Source organism: Rhinolophus sinicus, chromosome 14 (assembly GCF_057876585.1).
Source record: "Rhinolophus sinicus isolate RSI-liver-muscle chromosome 14, RSI-T2T, whole genome shotgun sequence".
NCBI lineage: Eukaryota > Metazoa > Chordata > Mammalia > Chiroptera > Rhinolophidae > Rhinolophus > Rhinolophus sinicus.
Window position 1 is genome coordinate 1,341,768 of NC_142514.1, and position 19,868 is coordinate 1,361,635.

At 57.7% G+C, this 19,868-nt stretch overlaps 2 protein-coding genes and 1 long non-coding RNA gene across 9 annotated transcripts in view; 1 reads left to right on the top strand and 2 right to left on the bottom strand.

The window, feature by feature from the left end:
* MMEL1 (membrane metalloendopeptidase like 1) overlaps positions 1-1,462 on the bottom strand; it is a 31,693-nt gene extending 30,231 nt beyond the window's left edge. For 2 of the 4 annotated variants that reach the window (XM_088790059.1, XM_074334235.2), the window contains exon 1: positions 313-1,461. In XM_088790059.1, coding sequence (XP_088646185.1) covers positions 313-466 — 154 coding nt within the window. In that variant the 5' untranslated portion in view covers positions 467-1,461. Of the gene's footprint in view, positions 1-312 lie in introns of all 4 variants that reach the window. The other 2 variants (XM_088790060.1, XM_074334232.2) reach the window with 2 other exon arrangements.
* LOC141572060 (uncharacterized) lies at positions 1-14,086 on the top strand. 3 transcript variants are annotated; one of them, XR_016018516.1, is made up of 4 exons: positions 1-116; positions 5,160-6,461; positions 6,904-6,960; positions 13,382-14,086. It is a non-coding gene; the product is annotated as an uncharacterized LOC141572060 (long non-coding RNA). The 3 variants fall into 3 exon arrangements; XR_012497099.2 differs by lacking the exon at positions 6,904-6,960 and adding an exon at positions 11,991-12,324; XR_016018517.1 differs by lacking the exon at positions 6,904-6,960 and adding an exon at positions 11,991-12,324 and having other exon boundaries at positions 5,160-6,436.
* The window catches only part of TTC34 (tetratricopeptide repeat domain 34), a 22,034-nt gene continuing 8,618 nt past the window's right edge, over positions 6,453-19,868 (bottom strand). The window contains exons 3-8 of one of the 2 annotated variants that reach the window (XM_019757131.3): positions 19,105-19,330; positions 17,658-17,862; positions 16,227-16,393; positions 12,052-12,322; positions 11,011-11,225; positions 6,453-8,538 (exon numbers count right to left, since the gene is read on the bottom strand). In XM_019757131.3, the coding sequence (XP_019612690.3) occupies positions 8,011-8,538; positions 11,011-11,225; positions 12,052-12,322; positions 16,227-16,393; positions 17,658-17,862; positions 19,105-19,330 (1,612 nt within the window). In that variant the 3' untranslated portion in view covers positions 6,453-8,010. The remainder of the gene's footprint in view (positions 8,539-11,010; positions 11,226-12,051; positions 12,323-16,226; positions 16,394-17,657; positions 17,863-19,104; positions 19,331-19,868) is intronic. The other variant, XM_088790058.1, reaches the window with a different exon arrangement.

Genomic DNA, 19,868 nt, shown 5'->3' on the forward strand with positions numbered 1-19,868 from the left:
GTATGCGGCATCTCGGCAGCCCGCAGAAGCGGGGGGGTTCAGAGGCTGCATAAGCAGCCATGCCCTAGGCCGTGCTTGGGCAGAGCCTTCTGGAAGGGGCCCCGGAACCCCCGCAGGTCAGTGACCCTCCTCCCGAGTCCGTGGCACAGCCCTGCGGTCTCCGGTGCCCAGTGAGACCTCGCCTGCCCCACCTGACAGGGCTGGCTCCTCTCGGGTGGGTGGGCACGAAGACCTTTTGGCGGGCGCTGGGGGCCAGCCACTGTGAGCAGTGTCCTGGGGCGGCGGGCCTGAGGGAGGGGCCACTTCACTCACCTCTGCTGTGGGCATAGAGGACGCCCAGGGTCACCAGGGCGCCTGTCACCAGGAGCAGCAGGAGCAGCAGCACCCCCTCCAGGAAGCCTGGGCGCTTCTGCCCCGAGGGGCCGGCAATCTCCACCATCCCCATTGGGCTTTCGGGCCTCCCCATCACCAAGTCTCTAAAAGGGGGACAGTGCACAGCTGAGCAACCCCAAGGCCAAGGGCAGGAACAGCGTCCACCCAGGGCAGGGGAGAGGCAGTATGGAGCTTTTGAGTTCCTGTCCGAGGCTGGAAGGGCCCGAAGCTGGTTGGGAGCAGTGTCGGGTCCTTTTGGGGTGCTCAGCCCCTCTCTCCATTGCCAAGTACACAGCCGGCCCAGGAGCCTGTCTCAGGGCTTTCCACACCTACTTGGGTTGGAGTCTCTGAGTGCCCGGAAGTCCCTGGAATGCAGGAGCCCAGCCTGCTGGCCCTGGTGGCAGTCTCTTCTAGAGGCCTGCCTCTCCAAGCCCACTCTCTGGCACGCGGTGGTCTGGGGACCCTCTGATCACAGCTTGGGGTCCAGGTGCCAGACCCAGGAGGCCCAGCTCTCTGTGTTTGTCGAGGGGCCACTGCAGTGGAGCCTGCCTGGGGCACACTCACATGCATGCACACACCCACATGCACTCAAGCACATGCATGTGATTGTGCACGTGTGCTCCCATGTGTGCATGTGTGCATGTGCACACATCTGCATGTGAGTCACGCACATGTGTAGGAGAGTGTGAGCATGTGTGCACGTGCTCCTTTGTGTGTGTCACGTGTGTGCATGTGTGTGTGCACACCTTTGCTGGCACGCAGAGCCCTGCCCCTGAAAGCTGCCCGGGCACCTGGGCAGCAGCTGGCTGCTGTCTTCACCACAGGACCTGCTCACACCCCTGATGTCTGCGCCCCAGTGCCCAGCCCTGCACGAGGGGGGCTGGCACTCTGAGAGAAGCCTGAGGAGACAAACCCAGTCTTGCACTTGGTGGGTCACGTGGGGCTGTCGAGACCCCCCAGGGCTGTGTTAGATGTTCTCACCGGCCAGCACCCGAGGTTCTGCCTGTGTTCAGTTCCCACTCACAGGGGGTCTTAGGCGGGTCTCTTACTTTTCTGGGCATCCCCTGCCACATGCCCCACCTTAGAGAAGGCAGGCCTGCTCTGACTTCAGGGTCCTCTGGCCCCCCATCAGCTCTCACGGTGCCCCCTGCTGTCCTCCCTTCCCCAGATCCCTGCCTGCTGCCCAGCTCTCCCTGAAAGTCTCTGCTCAAGGTCACTCCCAGTGAGGCGAGGTCTTCCCTGGGCTCCCAGTTCTTCCACACAGCCCCCCCCCCGCCCCCCCACACTCCAGACCTGACTTCGGTTTCACCACCAGGTATACGCCCCTTATTTCTGTTTCCATTTCCATCTCCCCCTCAGGAACATCACCATCAGAGGCTCCATCTGCCTGGGTCCCAGCACCTAGATTGGTGTCCACCACCCCAAGGCATCAACCAACATTTGGTGAATGAATGAATGGTGAATGAATGAATGAATCAATTAGGTTGGACAGGTCCAGATTGTCTTACTTTAATCAGGACAAATGAATTCTCTCACTTATTCTGGTATTCCACTTCATTGTGTCCTGCTGACTGCTGGGGACTCACATGACAAAAAGGCACATACTCGATAAAACCCTTCAAATCCAGGGCTGGGGGCAAAGCCAAGCTTTCTGCTAGAGCAGCAGCAGGGGGGCCACTGAGAGCCTCACCTGAGGCCTCTCCAGGCTGTTGAGGCCTGGAAGACGAGGGCCTGACAGAACTATGCCGGGGTTGGGAGCTACCTGCCCAAGTCCCAGTGAAGCTGAACACAAAATGCCTCGCCCGCCCCCTGTAAATTGGGCTGGGCGCTTGGAAGGTGTTCTCAGGGTGCTGCCCAGGAGAGCTGGCCCGGCAGGCAGGCCCCTCGCTTTGCTCACCTTCAGGTCACTCGGGAATGGCTCTCACCTGCAGGCAGGCAGGTCTCCGCAGGCTGGGTCAGGATGGCCTAGAGTTTTGGTGAGTCAGGGTCAGGTGGGAGGGGCTCCCAGGGGCAGGAGAGCAGTGGCTTCAGGAGGGTTAAGTGAAGCTGGTGCTGGCTTCAGGCTTCCGGGCCTCCTTTGTGATGTAGGTGTGGTTCCCTGAGGGCAGTGACCCTCTCCTAGTTACAGTCAATGAGTTCCATCTGGGATTGGTGTGGGGGGAGGGATCAGAGAGCAGCTCCTGGGGCCTGGCTCCCGCTACGTGGGTGTCCCTTCCAGGGCCTCTGGCCCTGCCAGCTGACCCCTGTGCTCCCTCACTTTGACCCTGCAGTCCAGAGGGCCCCAGGGGCTGCTGGGAAGGAAGGCCAGAGCCTTCGCCCACCCTGCCCATCTTGCCTGAACTGTCGGGACCAGAGAACCACGTTAGCTGTTGCTGGGGTTTTCAAAGACCCCGCGTGGGGTTCCTTCCCCTTTAGTCTCCAGTGAGGATGCTGGGTTCTGGGGGTCTTGCCAGGTGTAGGGGAAGTGGGCGTTCCTACTTATTATGATAGGGGGTGGGGCTGCCAAGGAAGGTCCCCACCTAGAGATGCCCACATTCAACTAGCCTGGGGCTCAGTCTCCTCTGTCCCTGGGGGCTCAAGGCTCAGATGCTAATCCCCAGGGGGCTGGAAGCCCTGGCGGGGGGAGCAGAGAGGGACTTCTGGGCTTGGCAGGTGCCCCAGATTGTGAATCAGCCTCCTCAGCTCTGCTGTCAGGGGCCGGGGGCTCTGGGCAGAGCAGGCCCTTCAGAACCCAGACTCCTTTCTCCAGGCCTGACTCTGTTACCAGTGCCGTCCTGCTTCCTTTTCAGAATCCTATGAAAGAGTGGTCCCCCCAGGACTCTCTGAGGGTGTCTGGGTGGGGCTGGGTCACTCACCAGATGGCCCGTGCTGGGTCCTGTTGGAAGCACGGGGTCATGTTCAGGTTGCCTCAGGTTAAACCAGGCCCTGGGAGGGCAGCACTGTGGGGGCTCAGATCCCCCACACCACCCCCAGAGCCCAGGGGACGCTCTCCTCAGCCCCCTGGCTGTCTCCCAGCAGCCCCATCAGAAGGCCCAGAAACCCACCCACGGCTGCACGTGGTGACAGTGAAGTACAGGCAGCAGCAGGGCGGTCCCGTGCATCGGACCCTCCCAAGTGTCCTGGGGCACTTACGGGGAGAAAAGGATCTGCTGGGGTCTCCGCAGGCTCAGCTCCAGTCACAGCCAGTCAGAGAAGCCCACGGCGGCCCCGAAGGTCCCTGTGTCTCAAAGCCTCAGGGCTGGTATTGCTCAAAGCCAAACACACACTTGGTCCTGCACGTGGCATGGTTACAATGTCGGCTGCATTTACAATTTTTCACCAAGTTTCTTATGAAAAGTGAGGGCACTGATGGGGGAAGGAATGGGACCCTGAAACTAGGACGGAGAATGTCTGGTCTCACTCAGATGAAGCTGAGAACCTTGAACCCCCAAGTCCTCTGAACCCCTCGTTACAAACCTGTGAGAACCTCCCATGGGTTGGGGGCCTAGAAAGTGGATGTTTATCCTACTCAACCCTTCCCCCCACCAGCTGCTGACTCTAGACCCAAAAGTAAGGTTGGATCTCAGCATGCTGGGGGGCGGGGGTCAAGTGCAAAGGCTGACCCAGGAGGAAATAGCATATGCACCCCACCAACTGCAGGATTTCATTAACTCACCCTGAGAAACCTGGGAATTCCATGTGGGAGCAGAGTGTATGGGGGTCGGGCCAAGGCAGAGGGAACACAGCACTGGGCTGGCTCTGTCCACACGGGTACACCCGCCAGAGATACTGAAGGTCACAGGTTGGCTCACATCCACTGCCGAAGTGACTGATGGCTCACTTGGTGGCCCCTGTTAGTGGAGACGCCGGGAGGGACCCCAAAGTTCCAGGGAGATAACGTGTGGAGTGGATGATCCTGTGTGACCAGGGCATCCCACGACAGCCCCCACGAGGGTCACAGGCCTTATTTCTTCTTAGCTCTATTGCTGCGATAAACCACAGGAACACACTTCTGAATTCTGAACTGTCCTTGCATTCTGGGTACTCTGCTCATGCTGTATTAGCCTTTAAATGTGCCATTGGATTTGGCTTTGTTGGGGTTGCACTTAAGATTTTGGAACTGGTAATTGATAAATGAATTTGGTTGTGGCTCTCACTTGGTTGAGATTATGCTTTGTTTGAAAAAGAACTTTGAAGCCTTTCTTCTTGGCTATGGAGAAGCTCAAAGTGGCCTGGAGTCGACTGTTCTGGCTGCTGGATTTTCCCGACGCCACCAGCATTTGGCCTGCTCCGCGGGGAGCTCCTTCACGACCTTCTCTTTCCCTCCTTGGTAACTTGCCTGTGTAAGCGCTATGTCTATCCTGGCGATGTGGGAGAGCTCCCTCACTACAAAAGTCTTAAGCCTCCCTCACTATAGAAAATTTAAGTCTCCTTTTCCCTGGTTTCTCAGCTCCTTAGCCCCGGGCTTTGATTACTCTTCTGATCAGTGTCTGAATCCTAGACTAAAGATTTCTCTTAGCCTGAATCACAGAATGTCTCTCAGGTAACTGCTTAAAAGCCTGTGACTTCCCATCATCCCCCAAGCCATTCCGGACCTAACTCTTGGCCATCCCAGAAACCAAATAGTCTTTAACATTCCCCCAGGCCAGGATACTTGTTGATTGTAATCACTGAAGCCTAATGTTCTTTCCAACCCATTCTGGGCCCAGCTTGAGGACAACTGAAGCCACCTAAATGACTGGTTGAATGGCCACAGGCTCAATAGAGCTAACGGATTTATTAATTAAAATCTATTTTTCCTCATTCAGGGGCCTTGGGAATACAGAGGATAACCCAGCAAGATTGCCAGTCGCAACCAAAGAAGCCAATACGATCTTCCAGTTGGATCCTGAGACCCCCTTCCTCTCATCTGAGATCAGACAGGGTGAGAGTTCCGTGAATCCCCCAAGAGGTAGGGACAGCTCTACGCCGCTGCCCAGCAGGAAGCAGATACAGAACAGACCTGTCCCTCACCTTCCCACAGAGATTTTTACGGGGATCACCGTTTCTCAAGGGAAAAACAAGGCAGGCAGTTAGAGATAGGCATGGGTCTCTGCATTACCACCCAGAAGACCTCCCCTCTCTGTCCCCCTCTCTGTCCGAAACTTCCCCTTTTCATTGTAAACAAATGGGTACAAGATACCCAACCAGATCAAACCGGCCACTCCCACCTGCGCAGCTTAAAACAGATGACGTAATAGCCTCTTGTCAATCACAGGTGTCAATGAAATGGTCCCACGCCCAGAAAGGAACAGCCCATTCTAGAGAAAAAAGGATAAAATCTCCAAGTCCTCGCCAGTCAGGCCCCTTTTTAGCCCGGGCCCTTGGCCCTTTGGGCCTTTGCCTTTTGAGCCTCTCCTTTTGCTCGGCCTGCTCCAAACTCTTTGGAGTGTGTTTTTTCTCCTAATAATGTCACCTGGGGCCCTTGAGCCAGTGACTACTGCTTAGGTCCGCTTCTATTTCTTGGACATATTCTATCTCTTCTAATATACTACGCTTTCACCACTTTATTTCTGTGTCTCGTTCAATTCCAAGAAGGGCCCACCCTCCAGTAACACTGGAGTCAGTTTAGTTAGGTAATATTTTCCTAGGAACTAATCCATTTCATCCAGGCCTTCAATTTTTAGAGCTGAGAAAAGTAATTTCTTACAATTCTTTTCGTTTCCTTTGTCTCTGTCACTTTGTCCTTGTCACTTTTAAAAATTTTGTGCCTGTCATGTAAGTGCCTGACTTTAAGCTTTAGATTGCCATTTCGGAAGACATCCATCTCAAATAAACTTATCGCCAGCTTGCACAACCCCCAGATAAGGAACTAGGCCACCCTCACACAAGAAGTTCCTCTTTCAGAAAATCCTGGGGACCCAGATGACTGATGGCTTAGGTGACCTGCCTCTAGTTGCCAGAGACCTAATCGCTTCTCTTATGCTCCAGATTAGACAATAATGAAGGACCCCCCAAAACCCAACACTCCACTCGAGGACCCTCATCAAGGGAGAGCCCCAGGCCCACACACTTTCTCTACCCTTGACCTTGCTGTGCGGCCCAGGTGAGCTGCACACCCTCCAGGACCTGTGAGTAATAAATCTTGTTCTTCCACGTTCCCTGATGGCTTTTGCTGAGGTGTGTCCTGACATCACACTAACTGCAACACTGGCTCCGAAAGGGGACATGTCTGTGGGGCCCAGGGAAGGGCCCCAGGCATTCCTAGCCGAGCGTCACTGTCAGCAGGCTAGGGTGACACAAACGTCTCTGTGCTTTTTCCTTCCTTCTTGTCGGCGATTGGCTCATCTATTTTATCGTATTTTTGAATAATCATATTTTGGATTTAGTAGTGCTTCCAGTTTTCTATTCCGAATTTACTCATTCCCGCTTTATCCTTGCAAATTCCTGCCTTCTGATGTCATTTGTGTGCCAGAATAAGGGGAACTCTCGAGGCCCAACCCAACCCTGGCAGTGCTGTAGCTATACCCATGTGTGCTTCCAACTGTTTTTGTTACTATGCGTATTTTTCAGACATTCTGCAATTCCAGATTTGATTCCCGTTGGACGCAAGAGTTGTTTCACGTGCAGGTAACTTTTAAAAATTAACTTATCGCTTTAATTGTTCAGATTGGAGATGCAGCCTATATCATATCGTGACTATTTTCTCAGAAACCCAGTATCTGGTGACTTTGTGAAAAGCAGGTGCAGCCTCTCTTCTCGGATAGCAGTTCGATTTCCCTCCGTCTGTCCCACCTTAGCATTTTGCTACAGAGGCCGTCCGGGGCCTGCTAGTTTTGTCCAGTTGCATGCCATGGTGTGATGTTGGGGTAACCGTCAGCTGTCACATGTACCTGCAGACAGTGGATGTGGGACAGTCCCCTGAGGCAGGCTGGGGCTGGAGGGGAGGGCATGTGGCATGATAGACTTTGTCTGAGGAGCTGGGGAGGGTGAGTCCCTCTGGAGGGTCCCAGGTTGTCTTCTGCTGAGGAACCCACCCCAAGCTGGGAGCTGGGGTATGGCTCCTCAACAGCCTACTAGCTTGACTGTGACTGTATGAATCGCTGGAACTTTCCAGCCTCAGCTTTGCAAATGGGACGAGGCTACTTCACAGGGTTTCCAGGTAGAAAGAGAAAGCAATCACTTTCTTTGTTTGGCATGGTCTCCAAGGCCATGGGTGGTGGCCTTGGGAACTGGGCTCCCCAGGAGAACTTGATGAAAGCATGGGTCTCAGCTGGGTGGCCTGGCTGAGGAGTTCGGTCTTAGGGGGGCCCGGAGCCCCCCAGTGCTGCAGGAGCCTGGTGTCAAAGGCCACCTCACAGGGCTTCCTGGGCGGCACCATCTCTCCAGGGCCGCGAGGGGGCCGGCATTCATCCTGTCCAACTAAACCCAGAGGCCAAGAACTGAGGCTGCGTCTTGCAGCAAGGGGCTCTGAGCCTCCCAGACCAGTCACATTCCAGGCCAGCGGGATGTTCTCTGCTCTCCAAGGCTGCTTGTTCAACACTGACCCAACCCAGGGCCAGGAAGGCTGGGAGGGTGGGGTGAGCACGTCCCTGATTTGAGGGCAGGGTGCACTCTGGGGTCTGGATATCGGATGAGGATGACAGGGCGGCCCTGTGACCGGGCCTGGGGAGGGTGGGGTCAGTGGAGCCGGCAGCCTGAGGTTGCCAACCTCCGGATTCTTGCCTTCAGCCTCTTCAGGCCGCTGTGCTCGGGGTCCACGAGGAGGCCGCTCTCTGCTGCCGTCCAGGCCTCTGTGTAGCGCTGCTCCTCCAGGCAGCGCTGCCCATGACACAGGAACACGCAGGCGGTGGGGCCCCGGCCTGGCCGCTCCCACAGGCTGCTCTGGGCTGAGGAGGGTGACAGCTTGAGGGCCTGTGCGAAGGACCGTGCGGCCCTGGCCTCGTCCCCCAGGCTTAGGAGCAGGCGGCCCCTGGAGCACAAGTCCTCAGCCCTTATCTGGACGTCACAGTCCCCTGTACCCTCCCGGAGCACGCGGTCCAGGTCCCCAAGTGCCCGGCCAAACTCCTGCAGCTCCATCAGGCAGGTGACCCTCAGGCGCAGGTGACGGGTCCTGCCACCACTAGCCAGGACGGCCAGTGAGCAGTAGCCCAGTGCCTGGCAGGGCTGCGCTGAGTTCAGGAGGGCGCTGGCTTCCTGGGCTGCTGTCTGCAGAAGTGAGACAGGGAGAGCGGCTCAGTCCAGAACACGGCAGCCCCTCCCTGCAATCCCACCACCCTGAAGCTCTCCAGCCTGCTGGGCTCCCCTCCTGCCTCCCTGGTGCCCCCCCTTTTCACAGCCCTACTGCTCCCCTCACTTGGGGGACCTCCTTCTGCTACTCTCTGCACTCACCTCTCCACAGGTCCTTCTGATGGGCCACTGTCCTGGCCGACCTCCCACCCTGCCTGCCCTCCCAAGGTTGCCCCACCCTGGGGAAAAGTAGCAAAGCCGTCCTGCCAGCCTGGTCCTTGAGTCCAAGGTCAGGAGGGGCCTTCTGAGCACTGGGGGTTTCTCACTATCTTCCACAGAGTGTCCGAGTTGGGGAGAAAATTCGGTCCTGCCCGCTCCCTTCACCCTGTGCCCACGCATTTTGCTCCAGCATCTGCCAGCACGACCCCGGGTGCTAGGGCTCCCCGATTGCCCCTCAGGCTCACCTTCCTTTTCTGAGCGTGGCTAAAGCCCACCCTCTAAACCACCCCTCTCCAACCACCTAGCGGCTAAGTCCACTGGCCTCATATGGCTCCTCTTCCCAAGGTCCCACTGTGACGCCCCCTGAAGGATAAGGCACATAAAAGCCTGCCTTCCCCACTGTCCCTCCTTTTCTCCGCAGCCAGCCGGCTTGTACCAATGACCCCTCCCCGCCATGTGACTTAGGCACAGGGCACCCCAGCACTCAGCAGGGACGCTGTCTGGGGGTGCAAACGCCAGGTTGGGATGCAGATATGTGCGCTGGGAGGGGGACGGAGGCGCGGCCGGGATGTGTCCAGTGCTCGCGGCCTTGCTGTTGGGGTTGCCTCCCGGGGTTCGTGATTCTCTTTTCGCACCAGACGGACAGCGCACAGGGAGAGCGGGGCGCCTGGGACCGGGTGGAGCCCATCTCGCCTCCCTGCTGTGTGACACTGACCAGCCGCTCGACCTCTCTGTGCTGAACCGCCTCGCAGAGGTAGCGTCCTCCCGACCGGCTCCGCGGAATCCCGGCTCAGGGCAGAGGCCGCCGGAAGCGGGGCCCGACCACTTCCGGTTCCCTTCCGTGTGGGTCTGCGTCGCCGGGCAACGGCCGCGCGTCACGCCTATTCTCCCGGAAGCCGAAACCAGCCTTCGGGCGGCCGGGCGCAGCCCCGTCTGTGCTCGGGACCCCGGCAGGCCACTCCCCTGGGACCCCCGGGCTCCGCGGCCCCTCCTGAGCCCTTGGTACTGATGACACTGTCACTGGTTGGCTCCCTCAGCCCGGGGGGCAGCTGTCCCCTCCGCATTACCAATTGCTCTTTGCTCTTTCTGTCCCTAACGCCCGCGCGGCCGTTCCTCTATTAACGCCCCTCGCTGAAGCGCCCAGTGTGGTTTCTTTCCCGGTGGGCCGCGCTGATACAGCCCACTAGAGCCGTGGGCAAAAGGCAGCATAGGGAGGTGAGAGTTGCCCGGGCAGCACTGGGTTCCAGTCCGAGGCTCCCTGACTCAGCCTCCTGGGCTCCCGGCCGCCCCTGCTGGTGGTCCCTTCACTTCCCTCCCCTCAAAAGGCCAAATTCAGCCACTGCAGCTTTAGTTCCCCAGCCCTGCCCTCCCACCCACCTGGAGGGTCCTGCCTCCAGCCAGTGAAGGGGCAAGGTGGGCAGCCCACAATCCAGGACAGCTTGCCCTCTGCCCGCCCCCGGTCCCCAGCCCCACATGCTCCTGTCACACTGGCTTCTGTTACAGCTTGGGCTAGAAACCTCACACCCCCCCCCCCCACACACACACTGCAGCCCTCTTCACGCCAGCGGAACCATGTCAGCCCCTTTCTTGAACATTCTGAGCTGTCGTTGCCTTGGCCTGTCACCATCAGGGTCTCACCTCCAGTGCCACCTCACTACCCACTGCTCTGTTCTAGGGTCTTCCTGACACACTTTCGGAAGCGAATCCCCCACTGTCTTCCCTGAGATTCCAGGGCTACGGGGCGGGCCTGGGACAGTACCTGGTGGCAGGTACATTCTTGTCAAATAAACAGTGGAAGGAAGTATCAGCCAGTCAAAGAGGCAGCAACCCAGCCCATTCTTTCAGGGCCCCTCAGCTCACCACCTGCAGGAACCCACCTCCCCACTCATGCTCTCACAGGGAGGGACATGACTCTCCTGGCCCGGCCTGGGCTTGGGTGGGCTTCCTGTGAGGGCCAGGTGCTCCTGGACGGCTTGGCGTGGCTCTGAGGAGGGGGTTTCCTCCTTCTCCCCCTCCCAAGTCAGCTGACGCTTATTTGTCTCATGCAAAGAAGCTGGAAGGTCACTGGGGATGTCAGGGCTTGAGATGGCCAGACCTGGGTTCCTCCTGCTTGCACCCCCACCCATTCCACACCCGAGTGGAATTAGCACACAGGGAGTGCAGAGCTGCCCCAAGCCCTGGGTGCTGGTGTTGGGGGGGCTGGAGTGGGGCTCCAAGGGGTGCTGTGCACACCTGGGCGAGGCTCTGCCGCTCCGAGGTCTCCAGGAGACGCAGCAGGAAACTGAGGTCCCTGGTATCCGTCTCTGCCAGGCACTGCAGGTCCCGTGCCGCGGCTGGCACATCTCCCTTCTTGAGGCTGAGCAGGCCCCGCCGGGCCTGGGCTGCCTCTGACGGTGGTGTGGGGTGCAGGATTTTTTGCAGGCGGGCACCAGCCTCCTCATAGCTGCCTATCAGGGATTCAGGAAGGAAGAGTCAGGGTGGGGCTGGGGCTGGGGGCAGGGATGTGGGATTCGCCTGCAGCAGCCCTTCTTACTGTGTGTTGGCTTGGGGAGCAGCAGGCTGATGGAGGGCTCAGCCCCGGGAGGAGGAGCCCGGAGCAGAGGGACATGGTGACACCATGCCTGTCACATGGACTCTCCTTCTACCAGTAACCCCACCTGGGTTGGTCACTAGAGTCCGTGACCCCCAGGCTGGGCAGCACCGTCTGAGCCCCTCACTGTAGTTACCACAAAGGTCTGCTTTCCCCCAGGCATCTGTGAGCAGGGCAGCATGGGGTGGGAGCGACCCCCGGGGCCCCTGAAGGTGCGCACACCTCACAGGCTTGGAGGTGAGGATGACAGGCCAGGGAAATGCAGGCTGCACAGAGCCCGCCCCTTTCAAGTTAGTGCTGAAACATGGTCAGGATTTTGCAGGAAAGGCTGACATTGTGGCACATGTGAGCGTAAGACAATCCCGCTGGAAGGGACCTGAGTCCTGGTCAATATCTGCTGAATAAGCGAGTTACTGAGGAGGCCTGGACATTGGAGCCTCGTCTGAAGCCCAAAATCACTCCTTCGTTTCTCCTCCCTACAGGCAAAGTAACATAGGTGACCGAGAGCTAGAGACACGTACACACCAGGCCCACACAGGGACCAGGTCCCAGGAACCGGGGTTTGGGGTGGAAGGGACCTTAGAAGCCACCGAGTCCAGGGCCTCATTCTCTCGTTTTACAGAAGAGACTCCAGGGGTGAGAGGAGCCGGGACACATACCACGCTGCCCACGCTCATGCGTACCCATGGCAATGAGCACATCTGCCAGGAGGATGTGCCAGCTCAGCTGCTGGGCATCGATTTGGATCAGCGCCTCCCCCGCAGCAAGGAGGCCTTGGAAGTTGCCATCGCTGAGGGGGGCCCTGGTGTCTGGCAGTTGGCTCAGGAGGGCCCGGCAGCGGGAGGACAGACCCTGTGTGATGAGGGCCTGGGCCTCTGGCTTCAGAGAGCGGATCTCAGGGACCGCAGCGTGTGAGTCGAGCTTCAGAGCTGAGAAGATGTCATCCACGGCCTCCTGTAAGGGGCAGGGCAGGGTGGATGGCAGAAGTCATCCCAGCTGGATATTTGTCAAGTGTTTGTTCCCCAGTGTCTGGGCATTGGCGACACCAGGAAGGGTAGATAGCCCTGTCCCTGTCCTCCCACAAATGGGGGGCGGGGCTCAGCCAAAACGAGGGCCCATCTGGTGAGCGATACAGGGCAGAGCAGGGGAACACGGTGGCACATGTATCAGAGCTCTGGGAGGGACAAATGGTCTGGAACCAGGTTTGCACTGATAAAGAACCTGCTATGGCACAGAAGGAGGGCTTGAGTTGGCACCTGTAGGGCAGCGAGCACGTGGGTGGGACAGCCAGGCTGAGGACACAACTTGGGGACAGGAGGCTGGGAGGGGTCCTGAGGCCCGGACTCTGCTGGGGAAGCATAAGACAGCCTTGACGGTCGGTGAGTCATTTGTATCTGACCTCGGACCTGGCCAGCAGGCAGGAACCATGGAGTCATCTTCAGGTCCATCCTTGTTTTTCTAGTTGTCTTTTGTGTGTGTGTGTGTGTGTGTGTGTGTGTGTGTGTGTGTGTGCCTTTGTTTCTCCCTTTCTACATTCTTTTAGATCAACTGAGTATTTTTAGTATTTTCTTTTAGTCCCTCCGTTGGCCTTTTAACTCTGCCTCTTTTTAATATTTTTTTAGCAGTTGCCCCACAAATTACTACATGTACCTTTAACTTACCACAGTGCATGCAGAGTGAAAGTACTACTTCCTGGAGGACGTAAGAACCACACAGTACATCTCAGTCACCCTCATCCTTTCTGATGTAGATAGTTTCATTCAAAGAAAGTCAGACAAGGAATAAATGTATTCTCTTGTATTTAAATACGCTCCTTATTTCTTCCAGCAGAGAATTTCCATCAGGTGTCAGTTCTTTTCAACTTCATCCACTTTCGCATCTCGTCTGCTGGCGATGAATTTCCTCAGCTTTCATTTTTCTGAAAACATCTTTAATTTCACTCTTATTTTTTGAAGGTATTTTAACTGGACAGAGAATTCTGGGTAATCATTTTTTTTTTCTTTTTTTTTTCAGTGCTTTAAAGATACCACACCATCCCAGTCTTCTGGCTTCCATGGCTTCCGTGACAAGTCAAGTCAGTTCTGCTATGCTGGATGGGACATTTCTCTTTCCCGCCAGCTGCCTTTGCGATGTTCTCTTTACCTTCAGTTTTCAGAAATTTGACCAAGCTGTGCCTAGTGTGGTTCTCTTCGTGGTCATCACATATCAGTACATATGTATGTGAAGAAATAATGGTGGCGAGTTTCCCAAGAAGCACAGCAACCCCCAAGATGACGGACATGAAGAGAACCACAGCTGGGCATGTGTTGGTTATATACGTATATCTCCCATTCTTTCTCCTCTGGGACTCCAATTATACATATGCTGGACTGCTTGGAGTTGTCCCAGAGTTCACTGAAGCTCTCATTTTAAAAACAATCCCTTTCCCCATCTCTGTCCTTCAGACTGGGTAATTTATATTGGTCCATCCTTACTTTCACTGACCCTTTCTTTGCCAGTTTCCAATCAGCTGTTTAGTCCATCAGTACATTTCAAATTTTAGATATTATACCTTTCAGTTCCAGGATTTCCATTTGATTCTTCTTTACAGTTTCCATTTCTCTGCTAGGATTCCCCATCTGTTCATTCATTATAACAAGTTTTTCCTTTAAGTCCTCTGCATGTTTATAATCGCTGCTTTAATGCCTTTTTCTAAGCCCAATATCTGAGCCACCTCGAGGTCTGTTTGTATGGAGTACTTATTTTCCTGACTATTGGTCACATTTCCCTGGTGCTCCGTGCATCTCGCAGTTTGAGTTGTGCTGGACTTTGTGGATGGTATGTTGTAGAGAGTCTGGATTACACTGCTGCCCGGTAAAGGGTGTTGAGTTTTGTTCTGGTGGGCAGTCAGATCACTGGTGGATCGTTTTGGTCCTCCTAGACTTGGTTTTGTTCCTTGTGGGGGCAGGTCCATTTCAGTTTTGAACAGTCCTAGAGATGATCTTTAGTTTAGGGTCTGGCCTTTGCTTGACTTAGAGCGTGGTCTCCACTGACTGCCCAATGTGTTCAGAAAGGTCTCTGCTCTGGCTGAGTCTCCAGCCCTGCCTGACCCTGGGGTCGCCATTCAGCTGTCAGCCCCCACACAGGTGAGATCTGCTGTCTCCTGTGTCTTGCCCTCACATGCAGCCCAGCCCTCAGACAAGGATCCACTGGGAATTCCATGAGGATGTCCGTCCTCTGAGTGGTCCCCTCTTGTCCTTTGTCTTTCCTTGCAATTCCAGCCACCGCAGCAGCCTGGAACGCCAGTCTCTGCCCCCTCAGCTCAGCAAGCCCACCTCCTTGTGCAGTGGTGACAGGAATGGCTCCCAGGCAGAAAGGCAGGTTAGCGTGGGGCTCGCATGGGGCTCACCTCATGCGGTTTCCCTTCTCTTGGGGGTCATAGCTCCCACTGCCTGCTGTCTAAGACCTGAAGACAGTTGTCACATATTTTATCCAGCTATTTTGCTTCCAGCAGGCCAATACCAGTTATTCCCTCCTACACATGCCCAGATGTGTTTCAAGTCCAGGTATGAGTTCTCCTGGAGCAGGTGTGTGGGGATGCCGGTCCTGAAGACACAGAGCCCTGAGGGGGGACGCTGGAAGGACGGTCCTCTCCGACCTTCCCACACCATGGCCTGGGCCCATCCTGTCCGTAGTGCTGGCCACTGGTAACCCCTGATTGGCTGGTCACCTTTGCAGAGTGAAAACCCAATTCTGTGCTGACTCGTGGGAATCCCAGCTGCCACGCACATTACAGACCAGACACCAGGCTGAGTGTCTGGCAACACTGACCAGGAGCAGGAAGGTCCCGGGCTGGAGGGGGTTGGGGCAGGCCCTGCTCCCACCCTCACTCCCACATCCTGACTCTCGACATCCAGGCTGGCTTTCCCTGCCACGTGTCCTGTTGCCCTGCACAGAGTGGGAGGGGAGACATTTCTGAGGAGCTGCTGGCATGTTGAGAGCACCCAGGGCTGGGTTTCCAAGGACCCCCTGCAGCAGGGGCCTTCCTGGCCGAATCCCTTGTTTGTTTAGTGGGCTTGTTCCTGTGAGCCACAGATGCTTGCCCAGCACAGGAAGAGGCATGCAGGGAGGGTTGGGCTCCCAACCACAAAAGCACCCAGACTGGGACAGACATCAGGCTCTCAGCGCCCTTGGGGAAACATGCACATCCTGCCGGCTGGAACAAGCACCATCTCAAGAAGCTGTCATGTCAGTGGCAGCTTGCATTGTTTGTCTTGCCTCCTAGGACTCCAACCCTTAAGCAAATTAAGGAACCTGGCAGGCAGGTTGCCTCTGGGCTGCTCTTTCACCCAGCGAAGCATCAGGCAGACAGCCAATTTCAGTCAGTGACATTGCTCTTGGCTGAAAAGTGCCCTTGTCCAGTGCCATCCATTCAGCTGTGGCTGCCTCTGGGCACGTCTTCTCTGTGATAGGCACCTGCCCGGGGCCTGGTAGTGGACCCCTCCCGCCCTGCCCCTGCACAGTGACCATCTGAATCTACAGGCCCTGTGCAGACAGCTGAGGGAAGCACCCAAAATGGCAGCCGGGCTCTCACTATTTTAAGCCGGTGCGCCCCTGGTAGCTCTGAGGATTTTCACATCCATCCAGGCTGGGAGGCACGAGCGCTCTTCAGAGGAAAGGAAAGGACTCCCCAAAGCCAGGGATGTGACAAAAAGCTTCCCATGAGCTCCAGGGGTTTTGATGGGCATCTCATAGTCAAGATGGCCTGCCTCTGCGCCTGCCCCCTTTGTCCTCGGGGAGTTAGAAGGAAGGCAGCACCTGCCCCAAAGCACCCCCAGCCCACCTGCCCTGTCCCAGGTCGAGAGGGTGGGGCTGGTACCTCCTGCTGGTCCAGGGCCAGGCGCAGCAGTGCCCGTCCACACAGCGCCTGTACGTTCCCCGGCTCGGCCCGCAGCACAGAGTTGAAGTCGAACATGGCAGTCTTTTTCTGGCCCAGGAGCCCATAGCAGCGGGCACGCGTGAGCAGGGACTCAGTTGCCTGACTCCCTGGAGGAAGAGGTGTATGGCGTCAGGACCATTTGCTGGCCACGGATGGGAAAAGGTGGGCACAGTGCCTCTGTCTTCATCCAGCATTTACTGTGCCCTTCCTGGTGCCAGGTGGTGGGGAGAACCAGAGGGTGCTCAGGCTCTGGGGTCAGCTCAGGGAGCCCACAAAACCCTGGGCACCAAGATACAAGGGGCGCAGCCCGGGTTGACCTGGGGCACTGGCAGCCTGACCAGGAGGGGTGGCATCTGGAAGGCCTGGTAGACAGTCAGAGGGGGCTTCCAGAAGGAGGCGGCAGTGCAGTTGCATCTGAGGTGAGGCGCTGGGAGGAGGAAGTCAGGGCTGGGCATGGAATCGCTGCAAGCATGAAGGTACCGGGAGGGTAGGGAGGAGCCCTCCGAATTCTGGGCACAGGAGGCCTCTCCCCAGAGAGGATGCCACCACCATGCTCCTTCCGGGCGTATGTCCACTGATGGACACAGAGAACCATGCTTTGGGCTCTGTAGGACTTTGGGTCATGTCCCCTTCCCCGCTAATGTGTGCAGGGTGCGAACTCTGTGCCAGGCAGTGACCCGGCTGTCTGAGAACTAGCCCCCTTAATCCTCACTGCCCACCCCACACGCTGTCTCTGTCACCCCACTTGGAGAAGCGGGAGAGAGGGTGTGCCCCGTAAGTGCAGAGCCAGGAGTCCATCAGCCTTACGATCCGAAGTCCATACTTTGAATCCCACGCACCCCAGGAACTTGCCATGCATACTTGGGAATGTCCCTTCTAGTCACTTTGCGAGGCTCTGGCCAGGCCTCTGCCTGGCACCCAGGGTGGGGCAAGCAGGTTGGCTGGGTGAGGGGGAGGCCAGGCACACACACACACAACAGCGAGACGCCCTCACTTTTGCCGGAAAGGGCTTGGGAGCTGGGCCCTCACTTCCCCCGGTTGGAAGGAGAGGAGCTGGGCCACAGCTGTCCCTCCCCCCCTCAGGGCCCAGGGTGTGGGGAAGGCCTAGCTCAGGTCCCAGCGCGTCCAGCCCCTCTCCCAGGCTTTAGCATGCTCTCCTGGACTGCCAGGGCCCGGGTGCAGGATGCCCTCAGGGAGTGGTCCATGCCCTGTCCACCCAATGGATGTTCTCCGGTGTGCACACACCCGAGAGCCCTCGACCTGAGGGTCTGCCCGGAAACCCTGCCCCCCACCCCCAGCATGGCAGAGGCGCCCATGACCCCGTGTACCTGCCACAAGATGGGAGCCCTGTGGGCGGTGGGCAGCTCCTACCTGCCGCAAAGATGGCCAGAGAGAGGTAGGAGATGGCCTCCCTGGCGTGGGCCCCGCCCTCGGCCCCGCCTTGCCGCGCCCGCAGGATGGCCAGGGCCCGAGTATGGCAGTGGCAGCGCAGCAGCTGCCGGTCCTCGTTGCGGAAGACATCCAGGGTGGGCTGGAGGCAGGCCGTATCCCCAGACTGGACCACCTTCTTCACCAGCTGCAGGGGCAGGAAAGTCACCAGTTCCTGCCCGTGCTTTACTTCCAGCCCATTCCACTCCCAGGCTCTTTGCAGGGCAGGGCTCACAGGGGCCTGGCTCATTGGATGTGGCTCAGAAGGCCGTGGTTTGCGCAGGCGCGCAGGCCTGGCGAACAGGGGCGTGGCGAACAAGGGCGTGGCTCTTGGGGGCGTGGCTCACGAAGCCAGTGCCCAGGAACTGCGTGTCCCCATCGTGGAGCACAGGGAACACTGGGGGCCAGGAGGTGTGAGCGCCCCTCTGGCCTGCTCCTCTCTACTTCGTGGCGTGGGTATTGGCGCCTTAGTGTCCCTGAGCCTTGCCTCCTTCTCTGTGACATGGAGGTAGAAATATTGACTGATGGGTCCACTTCCCGCAGGTACAAATGAGAAGTGAGAGGAAAGGGGCCTTTCAAATCATAAAGTGACAGAGGGCACCAGGAGTCCTTCAAAAGGCGCTGAGCAAATGCCCTGGGACCAGCGCCCGCTCTGTGTGGAGCGAGCCCCAGAATGGACATGACCTTGGCAATCAGAGGGGCTCCACCCCAAAGAGACCCCATGGTGCTCCTGCTGGCCGCTCACTGAGGACACAGGTCCCAAAGCACCCTTTTCCCCCACCTGTAAGGCCCAGTGCAGGGAGACCAGGCATCCAAACCAGGCCAGAGGGGAAGGAGGACTCTGACAGGAGACAGCCCCACATCTCCCCCTGGGATGTCACCCTCTGACCCTGTCCCAACAGGAAGCCTCATAACGCCCGAGGAAGGAGAAGTTCTGCTTTTCCTGGGAGCAGAGGGATCTTGGAGCAGGTCAAGGCACGCAGGGCCTGAGGGCCTGGGGGCCCCTCTGCCATGCCCTCTTCCCGGGGCAGGGTAAATCCAAGCCGAGTTTACATGGGAGATTTAGGATGAAGCTCGGCCTACACTCGACTCTTGGCCCCTTCTCTTCATAACAACAAAAGCAAATCCAGAGCGCCTACTGCCTGCTGGGGGCCTGCTGGGCCCTGGGGCACCTGCTCCAGCTCATTCCTATGACAACTGGCAAGACCAGGCCCAGATGAGGAGCCTGAGAAGTGAGGGACCTGCCAGAGGGGGCAGAGCTGGGGCTGGGACAGGCTGTGCCTGCTCCAACATCCGGGTGTGGGAGCAGAGTGGGGCGTCACGAGGCCTGGTGCCCTGTGCAGAGCGGGGCCCCATTTCCACCTGCCCTGCTGTGGCCCACCGCCCTCACCTGGTTGGCGTCGTAGAAGAAGCCTCTTCGAAGTTGCAGCAGGGCCAGCCGCACCAGCACAGGTGCCGCCTGGGGCCTCCGGGGCGGGGCCACCAGCAGCACCTTGTGGGCCTCGTCCAGGCGGCCCAGGCGGTACAGGGCGTCTGCCACCAGGAGGCGCGGAGCCTCGTCCTCCGAGTCCAGCTCCATCAGGAGCGTGGCCAGATGGTACACACCTTGGGCGTCCCTGCAGAGAGAGCGCAGGGGAGTGCCGGGCCCTCCTCTAGCACTTCCACCTGCCCAGGTCGGCCAGCCACAGGCAAGTCCTGTCCGTGTGCCTGGCCCAGGCAGCGCCCTTCCTGCTGGACTGCACACACCTGGGTGCTATGGAAGGACCCTCGGCTCTCACTCCCTTTCTATCTGCTACCACCCTGCGGGGCAGGCATCTTACAGGTGGGGAAGGAGGCTGTGTGTCCACCCTGAGCCAGCCCTGCCTTAGTTCCCTTTTCTGCAAAACCAGGATAACAATATGGGCTTCAGAGGCCTGTTGGAGGCAGAGCGAGGGAACACAGCGCTTGTTAGGCTGCTGGTGCCCTGGGAATGGGAGTGCATGCCCGCTGGGAGAAGGGCCAATTCCTAGAGAACAAATACGAGGGGCCCCAACCACACACGTGACAGTGCCTCCTCACCAGCAAGTCAAAGCAATGCAAACCAAGCAACCAGGGGACAGAGGAAGTGTGTGTGTGTGTGTGTGTGTGTGTGTGTGTGTGGTGACGTCGCACATG